The sequence below is a fragment of the Pogoniulus pusillus genome, chromosome 5, assembly GCF_015220805.1.
Source record: "Pogoniulus pusillus isolate bPogPus1 chromosome 5, bPogPus1.pri, whole genome shotgun sequence".
Lineage (NCBI taxonomy): Eukaryota > Metazoa > Chordata > Aves > Piciformes > Lybiidae > Pogoniulus > Pogoniulus pusillus.
The window spans coordinates 26,734,515-26,748,724 of record NC_087268.1 but is presented as its reverse complement, the minus strand read 5'-3'; the positions used below and the strand labels follow the sequence as shown (position 1 = coordinate 26,748,724).

The following is a 14,210-nucleotide window of genomic DNA, read 5'->3' as shown; positions in this document are numbered from 1 at the left end:
CTCTTGCAAAGAAATATTGGTAGATAAATCAAAACTAAATTCTCCAGTGCACAATTACCTGTTACACTGATCCCTCTGTGAAAAGGATGTTTTGAGATGGTCCATTTAAGCAAAGAGTGATCCAAATGGTGAAAAAATATAGATATGCTGTGAAAATGTTTGCAGATATACAGTTACCACAACAACTGTATTTGGCTCTGGAAAAGAGAAAAATAGGGCTCTTTTTAGATTGAAGTAAAACAAAAAGAGTTTGGATGCAAAAGGAAACTGCATTCTCATTTTTCTATGGAATAGTCTTTCTGTAGCAAGCTTTTTTATCTTTTGTTCTTAGATTCTAGGGGGGGTTCTTATTTTGTTTTTCTATTTTTTTAACAGTAAGACTATTGAAATTAGAGACAACAAGAACACATCCCTTTCCCTACCCTTCTCATATCCACAGCACATCCCTGGCCTTCTGTGTTCCAAAATTCAACAGATTGCACTCTAGCTGCACCTCAGCTGCATAGAAATGCAAACTTCATCAAATCATAGAGGACTTTGAGAAGAAGAAAACAGCTGATACATATCCATCTGCTGGGAAAGCAGAAAGTCTGGTTTGAAGTGAAAGACAGCCAGGATGATGTTTTGTCCTGTTGGTAGCTGGAGAGTGTACAGTGGATTTTAAACCCTCGCTGCAGTGTATCCTTTCTCGGCTCTCCTCCTCCAACACATGTGTATGTAAATCCCTGCCACAATCACGCAGGCCAGTGCAACAGGAATCATTGCAACGTACCAGGACAGGCTAGCAGCTGGAAAAGTAAAGAAATTAAATAATTATTATTATTTTTTAAAAAATCACAGGAACATAGTTCTCTAAGTTCAAGGGGGAAGAAGAGAAATCACAATAAAAAGGATGTCTGCAAGTTAACCTTCCAGCAGGGTTGATCATCAGTGAAAGGAAGAGGCCTATTGACTGAGTGCTCTGGGAAATGGGATTGTGAAGATGTGAGGAAGAATTGCTAAACAATAAAGGGTGAGAATTTAAAGTTCAATCTTTTTGCACACACATGGCCATTTCCAACCTGTGCTCAAAGCAGCTACGTGCTTTCTGTCTTAGTGAAAGCAAGGACACTCCAAGAAAGAAACAAAAGCACCACGTGGAGAGGAAATACATCACTTACAAATCACTAATGATCAAGCCAACACTTTTCCTAAAATTAAACTAATTTCCAAGACCAACATTCACCCAGACCATTTTGGATTATTCCAGCCTATATTGATTCACGGATTCCCTCCTCTGTAGTAACACCTGTGTAGCTCATGGAATACAAGGGCAGCACATCACCATCTTGCAAATTGAGTACAAATCTCTCATCATAGGATGCCGAAGTTAGTCATGAGCCAGCAGTGTGCCCATGTGGCCAAGAGAGCCAGTGGCATCCTGGCCTGCATCAGGAATGGTGTGGTCAGCAGGAGCAGGGAGGTCATTCTGCCCCTGTACTGTGCACTGGTTAGACCACACCTTGAGTACTGTGTTCAGTTCTGGGCCCCCCAGTTTAGGAGGGACATTGAGATGCTTGAGCATGTCCAGAGAAGGGCGACGAGGCTGGTGAGAGGCCTTGAGCACAGCCCTACGAGGAGAGGCTGAGGGAGCTGGGGTTGTTTAGCCTGGAGAAGAGGAGGCTCAGGGGAGACCTTATTGCTGTCTACAACTACCTGAGGGGTGGTTGTGGCCAGGGGGAGGTTGCTCTCTTCTCTCAGGTGGCCAGCACCAGAACGAGAGGACACAGCCTCAGGCTGTGCCAGGGGAAATTTAGGCTTGAGGTGAGGAGAAAGTTCTTCACTTTGTCATTGGACACTGGAATGGGCTGCCCGGGGAGGTGGTGGAGTCGCCGTCCCTGGGGCTGTTCAAGGCAGGATTGGACGTGGCACTTGGTGCCATGGTCTAGCCTTGAGCTCTGTGGTATCAGGTTGGACTTGATGATCTATGAGGTCTCCTCCAACCCTGATGATACTGTGATACTGTGATATGAGTTATAATGAAGACTGCAAATGTGCCTTTCTAGGACAGTGTGAGCAAGCTTTGGTGATTCATCACTGTGATGCAAAGAAACAATTAGCATTGCTTCACATTGGTTTTACAGCTGGTTCTTAGCCAACACTCTATTGCACTGCAGCATTAACTGCACCGAGTTTGGGGCTTCTCTTCCCATGACTAGGAGCCAAAATAACAACGCCCATCATCATTTATACTTTTTTTATTATTTTGGCAGCAGTCTCTGCACAAGAAGGAAGGAACATGCTGATCTTTATTCTGCTATTGTCTTTTTCTCTTCTTTTTTTCCCCCCACTGTTCATTAAGGAACTGGAGGAGACCTGGCCCTACTGCAGCCAATGGGAATTTGCCAGTAATCTCACTGGAGCAATCACTTCACAAAGTGTATCTAAATTGGTTCCCTGTACAATAAACAGATACACCAGCACAGATTCCCACCCCTGCAGAAAATGTCAGTGAACCACCCACAGAAAATACACTTTGTGAACAGGCTATGCCAAAGGCCTGTAAGTGAAAGAGGCAACCAGTTTTTCCCCAGGTAACAGTTAATTACAACGCTAGCTCTGACAGTATGAAAGGTTGGATTCTAATTTGGCATTAGAATAACAGTAACCATTATCCCTATGTAAGCAGTCAAATTAGTTACCTTCCTGCTTGACCCTTGTTGGCAGTACTTGGTAGCCATATATGTTTTGAGCCAGACATGTAAAATCTGTGTAAAAATCCACTTCTTTGACAGACTCAAAAACCAGTGGAACTTCAATGAAGTTTTCACCATTTTCAACAATTTCTCTGTAACAACAACCAAAAAAATATTGTTTAATGTTAATTCCTTTTATAATCTGGCTTTTCTTTGTTTGCTGTGGTCCTTCTGACAGTACCTTGTAAGAAAATGCATTATTTCTGAGCTAGCACCTCAGTGTTAGAGGACATCTGTGTCTTCCAGCCCAGATGTTTGACTCTCAGCAGTCAGTACCCATCCTGCACTTGTTGAATCTTTCAGGGAAAAAAAAAAATTGATTTCTCTTACAAAAATAAAGAAGAAAGAAGAAAGGCAACCAGAAGTCTGTAAATCTTTGATCTCTGCCCAGCAGTGTGGAAGGACCATCTATTAATTTTCAAGATTCTTCTTGTCAGCTGGAGGAGGACATATGGAGAACACAACCCAGCAAATGCTCACTCAGCAAACTGAACCACCATTCCTGTCTATTACACACCCAAACCTAAGAGCTCAATACAAGAAACTGCCTAGGAATTTTCCAGCTTCCTTTAGCCTGATTTTTTCAACAGCCCAACTATTTAAATGTGGTTTTCTAGATGCAGTCAAACATTCTCTTGACTTTTTTTTTTCAAGTCATTGCTGAAGCAGTTGTCCAGCTGCTTTTTAATGATCTGGTCTCAAGCCTGCAATGCACTCAAGCCTGTGCACAACTTCCAGGACCGTACCACAGGAAGGCAGCAACACAGTGGTGGCTGCTTCACCAGAGATTTGTGTGGTGGCATTTGAGCCAGTATTGCTTGCTGCCATTCTGAGGGCTTCCAGCAAAACTGGCAGATCACACACAGCATGAGCTCTTCATGAGCCCTAACTGACATGGTCCCTGTCCTTGTGCAATTGTATAATCCAGAGAAGGGCGACGAGGCTGGTGAGAGGCCTTGAGCACAGCCCTACAAGGAAAGGCTGAGGGAGCTGGGATTGTTTAGCCTGGAGAAGAGGAGGCTCAGGGGAGACCTCATTGCTGTCTACAACTACCTGAGGGGCCAGGAGGAGGTTGCTCTCTTCTCTCAGGTGGCCAGCACCAGAACAAGAGGACACAGCCTCAGGCTGCGCCAGGGGAGATTTAGGCTTGAGGTGAGGAGAAAGTTCTTCACTGAGAGAGTCATTGGACACTGGAATGGGCTGCCCGGGGACGTGGTGGAGTCGTCATCCCTGGGGCAGTTCAAGGCAGGATTGGACATGGCACTTGGTGCCATGGTCTAGCCTTGAGCTCCGTGGTATCAGGTTGGACTTGATAATCTATGAGGTCTCTTCCAACATTGGTGATACTGTGATAATAATGATGGTGATAGCAATAACCATTCTTTTTTTGAGGTCCAGGTAGGAAAATACATGTGCTGCTCTATTCTACAACCTGCAGAGACTACAGGCACAATACATTTTATGCCTCCTGAACATGTTTAGCACGCTGGCAGTTATCCATGTGAACAACATTGTAAGTAAATGGCATCAATCAAGCTGTGAAGATACACGCAAACACATAAGGGCTAGGTCATATAATTACCATGTTACCTCTAGCTGCAGCTGAGCAGCAAGCTAAACATGGCCAGGTCATTATCTGACGCTGATGGCCACGAATGCCCAAGACATCTTTAGCTGTTAAGCAGTATTGTCCCACAAAACAAAAATGCCTCATCCACAAACTTGGATGGGAATGGTCCCTGCCCCAAGCTAAATCCTAATGGATAGACAGGACCTCTTCATGACAGTGCTAGCTGATAAGTGGCCAGTTTACCCATTATGTTGCAGAGGCTATGGCATCCCAGAGCCCAGGAACCTTCCAAGCCATCCACCAGTATAGACAGAGCCACTGTGACCCAGGTGAGGTTGATGATCTTTTTGAACACTTAGATTAATCAAATGAGAGCTAAAACACACCAGTTTGGGCCTCAAGTGAAAAGATTTCTGCTGTCAGGTTTATCTCACATTTGTGAAGAACAAGTCTGGACATAGTGAGTTAGCACCAGTCAAGTTACATGTCACAGGTAAAGAAAACAGATATTTTTGCTTCTTTCCTATCAGAAAAAAGCCTTGACCCATGTAGTTATGAGGCAGTTGGAAAAGCCTTGAGGCATATACAGCTGTCAGGCAGCCAAAAGTAGACTCTGCACAGCCAAGAGAGGCAATGGATCAGGAGAGTAAGAGGATGTAGGACATCCTGCTTCTCCCTCCCACTAGCATCCTCCTCACTGCTTCCCTGGCACCAGGTCTAGCACTCATTAGGTGTTTCTGTGAGTCAGTTTAACTCACTAATGTGGAAAAGAACAAGCCTAACGGGCAAAATAGTCATAATCTAAAAAAAAAACACCATAGCACCAGCCCCTCCCCCCCCTCAAAAAAAAATAGAAACAAAACAAACAAACACAAAGAATAAGCCACTGGATAGTTCTCTGTTGTCTTAGTGTGGTCAGAAAACCTCAGGGAGAGGATGTTGCCATTTTGCTGGGACAGGGGAAGGAGAGAGATAAGAGAAGCACTGGGAAGTATCAAGTCCCATTGCTTTTCCCTGAAGTCTGCTCTTACATCAGCCCAGCAACCCATGAAAATACATCTCCAGTTTAAGCCTCAAAGTTGGCTCATTTGCAGTGTATCATCAATAAAAAACAGAGAGAAAGAACTGTTTTCACTCTGGATGGGTTGAGTCTGGACTTTTTTTTTGCTTGCTTGACTTTTTTCTCATCTCTCACCTTCAGTTCAAATCTGTTCATAACCCTTTTCACTACCTGGCATTCAGCTGCATTGAGAGCCTCTGTAACACTGCAGGCTAAAAGAAGCACAGGAAAATACTTCCAGACACACTTACTGTCTTTCTCCCTCTCTGACTCTGCTTTGCTTGTAAACCCTGTCAATGGCAGTGTCGTTTGCTTGCCACTCCACATCAGTATGGGCATGGCTGCTCAGTCCAACAAACACTTTGCATGGGAGAGTCATCTTGGAGCCTGTCAGTAAAACAAAGATTAAGTAAATCATTTGGATGCATGCAAAGAACTCCTCTTTCACTTGGCAAAAGCCAGCATCTCCAGTGGAAGATTGAATTTCTACAGATATCAAACACCACTATATTCAAAACTGAAGTTAATCCCCAGATTGCTTTTGCTCCCTTGCTCCTTGGCAGCAAGACCCTTGAGTTTGGCACTCCTGACTACGACCCAATTGCTTTCTCACTGCAACAGTTAGCAACTCTTGCATTACACACACTCCTCGGGAGGCAAAGCTGTGTTCCTGTGCCCTTGCACCTTCTGACATTCTGCAGCCCAAATGGCATGGTGTGTCTGGAGCAGCTGCCTTAACTAGCAGTGTAGTTTAACTCAGAGATGCAGTGGGTAAAGTTGTTCAGCTCAAGGTAGGACCTCCAGAGCTAAAGCAATAATGCAAAAATTCAGAAATTTGGCTACAGTTATTGTAACTCAGAGCTAATGGTAAAAAGCCTTCAGACTGACACGTATCTATACTACATGCAAATCACAGGGCTCTATACTGCACACATTTTTATTATCATAACTGTACAGCTAGTGATAGAAGGGAAATAAATCACTCCACAGAGCTAGGTAGGTAAATAGAATTACTTGGTGGCCCTACACTGATGGAAACAAAAGTAGCAGGGAAAACTAAGTCATCGTAGGACACAATTGTGTGTATAGTACCCAAATTAAGAAAACTTACTATTTTCTGGTATTTTCTGAGAAGAGAAAGTGCAACAGAACTTCGTCATCATAATATCATCTTCAAATAGAAATTATGATTCTATCGTGGTACTTTCCAACTAACAACAACTGCTACTTCGAACAGTAAAAAGCAATGATAAAATGCCTCTTCCCAAAAGAGCTAAGTTGCTAATTCAAAGCCACCAGATAACCTAGACAAATCTGAGGGAATTTTGAAAATTACTAGTTCTTAGAGACTGGGGGACTCTGAGCAGCTGCTCCAAGGCTGCAAACACATTTTTTCCTGCTTTCTTTGTAGCTAAAATCTGCAGCATTTCTACAGCTTCTCCTACATAGAAGACTGTATCTAGTCATGGCCAACAAGATGCAAAATCTACTGCAGCACAGTCTCTCAGTAAACATAATCAAGATCAAAAGAACTACAACAATTTGTGCCAACAAATTACACCAAAAAAGGACCTGATTTAATGTTTGCCTGATTAGGTATTTCCAAGAAAAATTTTGGGCCTTACCAAGGGCAGCTGATGTTGTCTTCTGTGTTGGATATACAATTATTGGGGTAATTCTCTTTTCTTGTTCTGGAGAGAGAAAGAGAACAGAGAGTGCTAGTACCACATAAGATGTGGTCATTGCCAAATAAATAGATGGAAATGTGCCACTTTTTCATAACATCTTTCAGCTCTTAGGAAAACACTTGCTTACTGAACCCACTGGCAAAAGGAGATGGTCCAGTTTCAAGCCCAGAGATCTGTGTTTGTGGGGATTGACAAGATCAAGCTCACACCTTGATCCTGAAAGCTGAACCATGAGGAATTTACACCAGATGAGTGTCTTTTGGAAGCAACAGCACCATTTGGTACTAAGCATCACCCTTTAGCTGAGTGGTGAGTACTGAGATCCTTGCACACTCATTTCAATACTTTAAAAAGCAGAAAAGCCACGGGTGTCAGCAGAGCATGGATGTGTGCACGGTCAAAACTAACACCTTCAGCACCCCAATGCCTGCAAGGCACTCATGGAATCATAGAATAGCAGGGACCGCCACCAGAGACCACCGCGTTCAATCACCCCCTGCAAAAGCAGGGTCGCTTGGGGTAGATCACAAGGAATGAATTCAGATGAGTCTCCAAAGTCTCTAGAGGAGACTCCACAACCTCGCTGGGCAGCCTCTGCCAATGCTGCATCACACTTAACAGTCAAGAAGTTTCTCTTCATGTTGCAATGGAGCTTCCTGTGTTCTAGTTTGTGTCCATTGTGCCTCATCCTGTCACCGGACACCACTGAAAAACGACTGGCACCTTCTTCTTGACACCCACCCCTCAGATGTGTGTAAACACTAACAAGGTCCCTTCTCAGCCTTCGTTTTTCCAGACTAAACAGCACCAGGTCCCTAAACGTTTTCTCGTAAGACAGATGTTCTACTCCCTTAATCACCCTCTGTTGGGCGTTCTGTACCTGTGGAGCCCAGAGCTGGACACAGTCCTCCAGATGTGACCTCATCAGGCCAGAGTAGAAGGGGAGAAGAACCTTCCTTGCCTCTTAATGCACCCCGGGGTACCACTGTTTTCTTGGCCACAAGGACACAGTGCTGTCCCGTGGATAACTTCTTGTCCACCAGGACTGCAAGGTCCTTCTCCGTGGAGCTGTTTTTCAGCAGGTCGGTCCTTCCTCTGGACTGGTGCATTTTGTGTGTCCTCCCTAGCTGCAGGACTGTACACGTATCCTTATTGAACCACACTAGGTTCCTCTTTTCCCAACTCTCCAGTCTATGCAGGTCTTGCTGAATAGCCGCACAGCCTTCTGGTGTATCAGCCATTCTGTGTCGCGAAAGCTGCTCCCGAACCCGGCAGCACACCGGGCAGCGGCGCCCTGAGCGCCACCCGGGCGGGCCGGGGAGAGCAGCGGTGCCGAGCCCGCTGGCGAGGCGGGGGGAGAAGGGCAGCGCCTGGCCAAGCCCGCCCTCTGCCGGTCTCTTGGCGCACCGCACCCCTCCCCCCAGATGCGTTCCGCCGCGCCGCCGAGGCGGGCGGCTTTCAGCCGCTTGCGAAACAGCGGCGTTACCCCATCCTGAGCGAGTGTGAAGTGGCTTGTTTCCTAAGCCCTCTGAAGTCATCTGCAGTGCCAACACATAAATCATTCGGTTCAACACCCACAAGCGCCTTGCAACGTCGAGTTCTGCCTCCTGAAAATCAGCTTTAAGTCAAGCGAAAGGGTGACCCCATCCCCGAGAGGGGCTCTGGGAAACTATCAGCGCCAAAACCAGGCAACCATGGCACCCCACCTTCCTTGGCAAGACGGAGAAGCCAAGGATAGAGTCACGTAGCCATTTAGGTTGGAAAAGACCTTTAAGATCATCAAGTCCATCTGTTAACCCAGGACTGCCAAGCTCACCACTAAACCATGTCCCTAAGCAGTCATCTTTTAAATACCTCCAGGAATACTGACTGAACTACTTGCATGGGCAGCCTGTTCAATGCTTGACAACCCTTGCAGTGAAGAACCTTTTCCTAAATCCAATCAACCTGTCATGGCACCATTTGAGGCCATTTCTTCTTGTGCTAGCACGTGTTACTTGGGAGAAGTGCTACTTTCAGGTAGATACAGAAAGCAGTAATATCTCTCTTGAGCCACCTTTTCTGCAGACTAAACAGCTCCATTTTCTTCAGTCACTCCTCATACTTGTTCTCTAGAGCTTTCACCAGCTTCATCACCTTTCTTTGGATATGCTCCAGCACCTCAATGTTGCTCTTGTAGTGAAGGGCCCAAACTGAACACAGTATTTGAGGTGCAGCCTCACCAGTGCTGTGCATGGGGAACAATCACTTCCCTGGTCCTGCTCACCACACTATATCTGATACAAGCAAGGATGCTATCAGACTTCTTAGCCATTGGAGCACAGGAGTTTCTCTACCAAGTTTCATTAACAAAGAAGATTTTCCAGTGGTGTGATGTTTTAAAGTTTTGATATTTACCAACAGTCTCCAGGTGAATTGTTCTGGTGATTTCATATGTTACACCTTCAAATGGAAAAGACATCTTGCAGGTGTAATAGCCGGCATCTGCTGGTAGTACAGGAGTCATGATCAGAGAAGTCGAACCTTTCAGAACTATGAATTTTTTATTGTCATCTTCCACAGGCACAGCATCCTGAAGAAAGGACAGCAACTGGTGTTATGGCTCATACAGATGTGGCTACATCCCATATAAATTCCATGCAAGATTACTTATCCCTGTCTCTCTGTTATTAAAAGTTCACTTATCACTGGGAAACCTGAGTAGTTCCACTTTCTCCCCAGAGGGAAAGTTCTTCAAATGTGTGTCTGTCTCTGAAATGCTCTGAGGCACTGCATAAAGAGTGAAATATCACTCTTTTAATTTATCTACTGTGTACTAATAAAATGCACATGTTAGGGTACAAAGGATATAATAGGGTCTTTAATGAGCCTATTCCTTAAGAATAATCACCTAAGATATTCTTCTAAGACAAAGCCATTTTAGTAGCCATGAGGGTTTCACAATACTATTATTTTCTATACATAACATCATGAGAGTAGTATTCTAAAACATTTTTGAAGACAGGTACTATCAATATGCAAGTTACCACAAAACAGTTGCTCAGCCTACGTGATTTCATAAACTGTGCTAAATTGCTGCCCTTTCACATAAAGGTTCAGTTCACACACAGGCTAGAGCCTTGCTCAGAGCAGTGATTTTGCTTCTTCATGAAAGCTAGATAGATTTTTCTGACAGCTGCAGAAAGAATGATTTTGAAAGAGGCAGCCTCAGTAAACAATCAGAAGAAGTAAGGGGGTTATAGTCTGCCTCTGAAGGGAAACTGAGCAGAGATATGTTGCTGATATGGTACCAGTCACAAAATAGGCACCAGTGTGTGAAGTCAGCCTAGGTATTTCATCACGGATTGGCAGGTTAGGCAAGAGGTCACTATAAGCTTTGTGTGATGGATTTAGTACCTCCAAAAGCTGTATTGCAACTCATTGATGAAAGCTACCACATCTGAACAGCTCACACAGGAGAAGCTTCCCTAGGAAGTCCTACTTCATAAGTTTGACTAGAGGGACCATAAAAAGAGGCACAGCACCAAACAGAAGAGCCTAATCTGAAGTAGCAAACCACAGCGTCAGGGTAGGTAGTCTAGCCTCAGTAGTTACACTGCCTGTGAGAGCAGGTAACATGTGGAGCTTTTCACCCTGTATCGAGTCCACCTCAGAAAATCTTTCTTAAAATGTACTGCCGTGGCTTTTAAAACAGCCAACAGAAATTAAGCTCTCAAAAGGAACTGGAGAGAAAATACAGAAGTATATTTAGAGAGAAATACAGAGAGAGACATTACAAAGCAATTACCACATCCCTGGCAAACCCCCTTGAATTTTCCTCCAACCCAAAAATCTAAATCTATACTCCCCAGTGCTCCAGTCCTCCCCCTGCAATGCCTCTGCCATCCAAGAGGTCTACACAAGCCTCTGAAGCCCCCAAAACAGCCTTACTGCTTATGTGTTCTTCCCAGTAAAGTGGCTCCCGACAGACACAGGGCAGGAGGAGGAGGAAAGGAGAACGAGCTGGTCTTGTTGTGAGTTTATAAAGAGATAGCAGAATTATGGGATTGAATAACAATCTTCTAGTCCCCAGAAGATTTTTTAACCCTACAGGCTCAACCTGGGACACACACACATCTGCCTCAGAATTCCCAGCATATTATGATGCGCCCCTGGCTTCAACAACACAACGGTCAGGAGGAACAGAGAGCGAAGGTGTGTGTGCCTAAACAAACAGGATTAGGCTTTGGGCAAAGAGGAAGGTGAAAGTTCTACCTTGTACCACTTGAGCTCCAAGCTTGTCCTATTTGGAGTAAAATCCCATAGGTCAGGGCAAACGATCTTTCCAGAGGTGAAAGTGACGAGGACCTGGAGATAGGCAATCTCCTGAGCAGATGTTTTCTCCACGACGGTGAGGTGGATGGAGACCTCAGCACAGTAGGTGGAGTTCCTGCAGGCAGATCAGGGGAAGGTGAGTGCTCAACAGTGACAAGAGAAACTCAAGCGGCACCCTTAGTTTCCTCTTGCTTCCATTTCCTTGCTTAGCAGTTTCTAAGAGGACAAGACAGAGATCACACCAGGAGGGATGCTGGAAAATCACCAGTACTGGGGTGGGGTTTTTTTTGGCAAAATACAAACATGTTGCTGGCACATGTCTGCCTCAGAGCCCCAGTGATTTCTGTTTTCTACACCAAGTTTACCGTGCATCTTTAGGCTACAGCACAGTTGTAGTTTTTCATGGAAGGGAAACATGTTCACTTGAACCGTAGCAGGCGTGTCATAAACCTTCCACCTTGAAAGAGGTCTTGGCTGTGCAAACCCTAATGATTGCATCAGTACGAAATAAATACATCTGCAGCTACTATTGCACAATGAGTAGACATTGCATAGAAAAGAAGGCATTCCTGCTTTGAAAATTTAGTGGCATTTAGCATTTCTTTCTGGTCTCAAGTGACAATTGCTCCAGTTCCAAGAAGAAATAAACTGCAGGAAAAATGTGCTTAAACTATGTCTTTTGCAACCCCTGAAAACCTTCACTGAAGGCAGTGCCTGCCCCCTGAGGTGGCCAGCAAGACCAGGGAGTCTAGGCTGTAACCTCCTGGAGAGCAGCTGGGAGCTGCGAGGAGATGGACTCACACTGCTTCTAGGGTACTGTGACCATCTGTCACCTATGGGTCAGATGCCTAAATTCAAAATATTTACTTGGCAGAGATCTGTGATAATTTTCTTCTACCTTCATTTGACAAAATGTTGAAACATACCTTTCCTGGTGGATAATTCACAAAGGCGATAAAATTTGTTTGCACTTTGTTAAAATTATAGAGTCACGGAATGATTTGGGTTGGGAAGGACCTTAAAAGACCTTAAAGACCATCTACTTCCAAACCCCTACCATAAGCAGGGACACCTCTCACTACACCAGGCTGCTCAAAGCCCTATCCAATGTGGCCTTTGAACTTTTCTAGGAATGGGGCATCCCCAGCCTCTCTGGGCAACCTTCTCCAGTGTCTTACCAATATTTGCAATCTTTTTTTGTTCTGGCTTCACTATCCAAGTCTTGTCTTCAGCCTCACCACTGCTTAGCCATGTGGCAAGGCCATCATTTATTAACATAAGTTCTGCCTATCCATCTCTTCTGCTGCTTTCACACATCACCCACAAGGTGTTCCTTGTCAGCAAAGAAACTATGCTCTGCACAGGTAGCTTCAGGAATTATAGATATGTTTTCCGCTATAGATCTGGAGCAAAGTGTCAGTTGCCAGCAGTGTACTGGGAGGATGAATGGATGGAGGACCTGACAGGAGACAAGGACCTAGGACACTTTCTGGAGTTCAGGTTCTAATGGTGACAGGAGTTTTTACATTCCTCAATCCCCCACAGTTCCAGGCCCTGCTACTCCTTTTGAAACTGTAGGAAGGGCTGTCAGATAAACAGGAAAAGATGACCAAGCCTCAATCCACTGCAGTTTTACAAGACTGGTCCCAGCCTAGTCAATACACACCAGGTCTCGTGACAGATATTCCAGCAAAATCAAGGCAATCAAAGTCTGGTTTGAAATGTGAAGCAGAAGAAAAGAAAATAAAAGACAAGGGAAAGGGAAAGAATGAAGTCACTCCAGAGCCTTGGTATATGCTTTATAAGGCAACCTGAAGTGCATACAAGGATCCATCTCTGGAACTGTAACAGAAGGGTTGTGTTTTACAAAGTTCCCTGCCTGCATCATGTCCTTGCTTGTTGCAGACCTGACTGGTTTATAAATTAGAACAAACTCTCACGTACACTATTTTCTCATGTGATAATAAGAGTAGCAGCAATACTGTGTCACAGTATATCCAGATTTCAATGCATATAGAAGATACACATTTAAAAGTCCTAACTTTTCTTTTTTTCTTTTTGCTAATGGACTAACCAAAGAAATTATCTCGTACAGACAACCTTTGAAGACAGATGGAGTGTAGAATTAAACAAACCTATTTCAGACGCAGTCATTTTGTTAACACACTGGATTTCTTTTAAATACCCACCTTCTGGTGCAGACATATACTCCTGAGTCTTCTAGCACTGCTGGTAAGAACCAGAGTGCGTCTCCTTTTGCCCAGATTCTTGAATCTTCATCTCTTTCTGATATCATGGTTTTTGAGCCATTTTTGTACCATGTGATATTAGGGGTCAAGGCAGAAAAATCCAGATGTTTGTATCTGGGTGAAGGGCATTTCAGAACCACAGGTTCTCCGTGCAGTTCATAGTAGTGTTTGAAAAACACCGTGTGGTCTGAGCAATTTTCTACATAAATCAAAAATGGGTTTGTATTACTATCAGCCAGCCACATTGAAAAGAAGGGAGAGGGAGACAAAAGAAATTTTAAAGACACACCCTTACCTGTGCTTTTGACTTGCTGGAGTCTGAAAGCAGAAGCACACATCATACATGTCACCAGGACAAAGAAGAACCCACACATTTTTCCCAGTGGTAATTGGAAGGAGAAGATTGAAGGAAACTGCCTTGAAATATATACAAGGATGTTTAAAAGATAAACACCACAATGAAAATATGCACTGTTGACTTAAGAGTTAACTGCTCTTTTCTTCACCCTGGCCCTTAGTGAGCAGGAAGGCTTCTTCTTCAGTAGTTTATGGGGGCTGACTTATGGAACAAGAGCATCTGGCTTGGCACAAACA

At 44.4% G+C, this 14,210-nt stretch overlaps 1 protein-coding gene across 1 annotated transcript; it reads right to left on the bottom strand.

Annotated features, from left to right (window-relative positions):
• Positions 1–660: 660 nt before the first annotated feature.
• On the bottom strand, positions 661–13,990 carry LOC135175465 (interleukin-1 receptor type 2-like). The gene is made up of 8 exons (XM_064143610.1): positions 13,912–13,990; positions 13,557–13,815; positions 11,308–11,482; positions 9,451–9,625; positions 6,991–7,056; positions 5,617–5,752; positions 2,682–2,827; positions 661–788 (listed from the first exon to the last, which is right to left on the bottom strand). Exons 1-8 carry the CDS (start codon positions 13,988–13,990, stop codon positions 661–663), a joined length of 1,164 nt encoding a protein of 387 aa, XP_063999680.1.
• Positions 13,991–14,210: the final 220 nt, after the last annotated feature.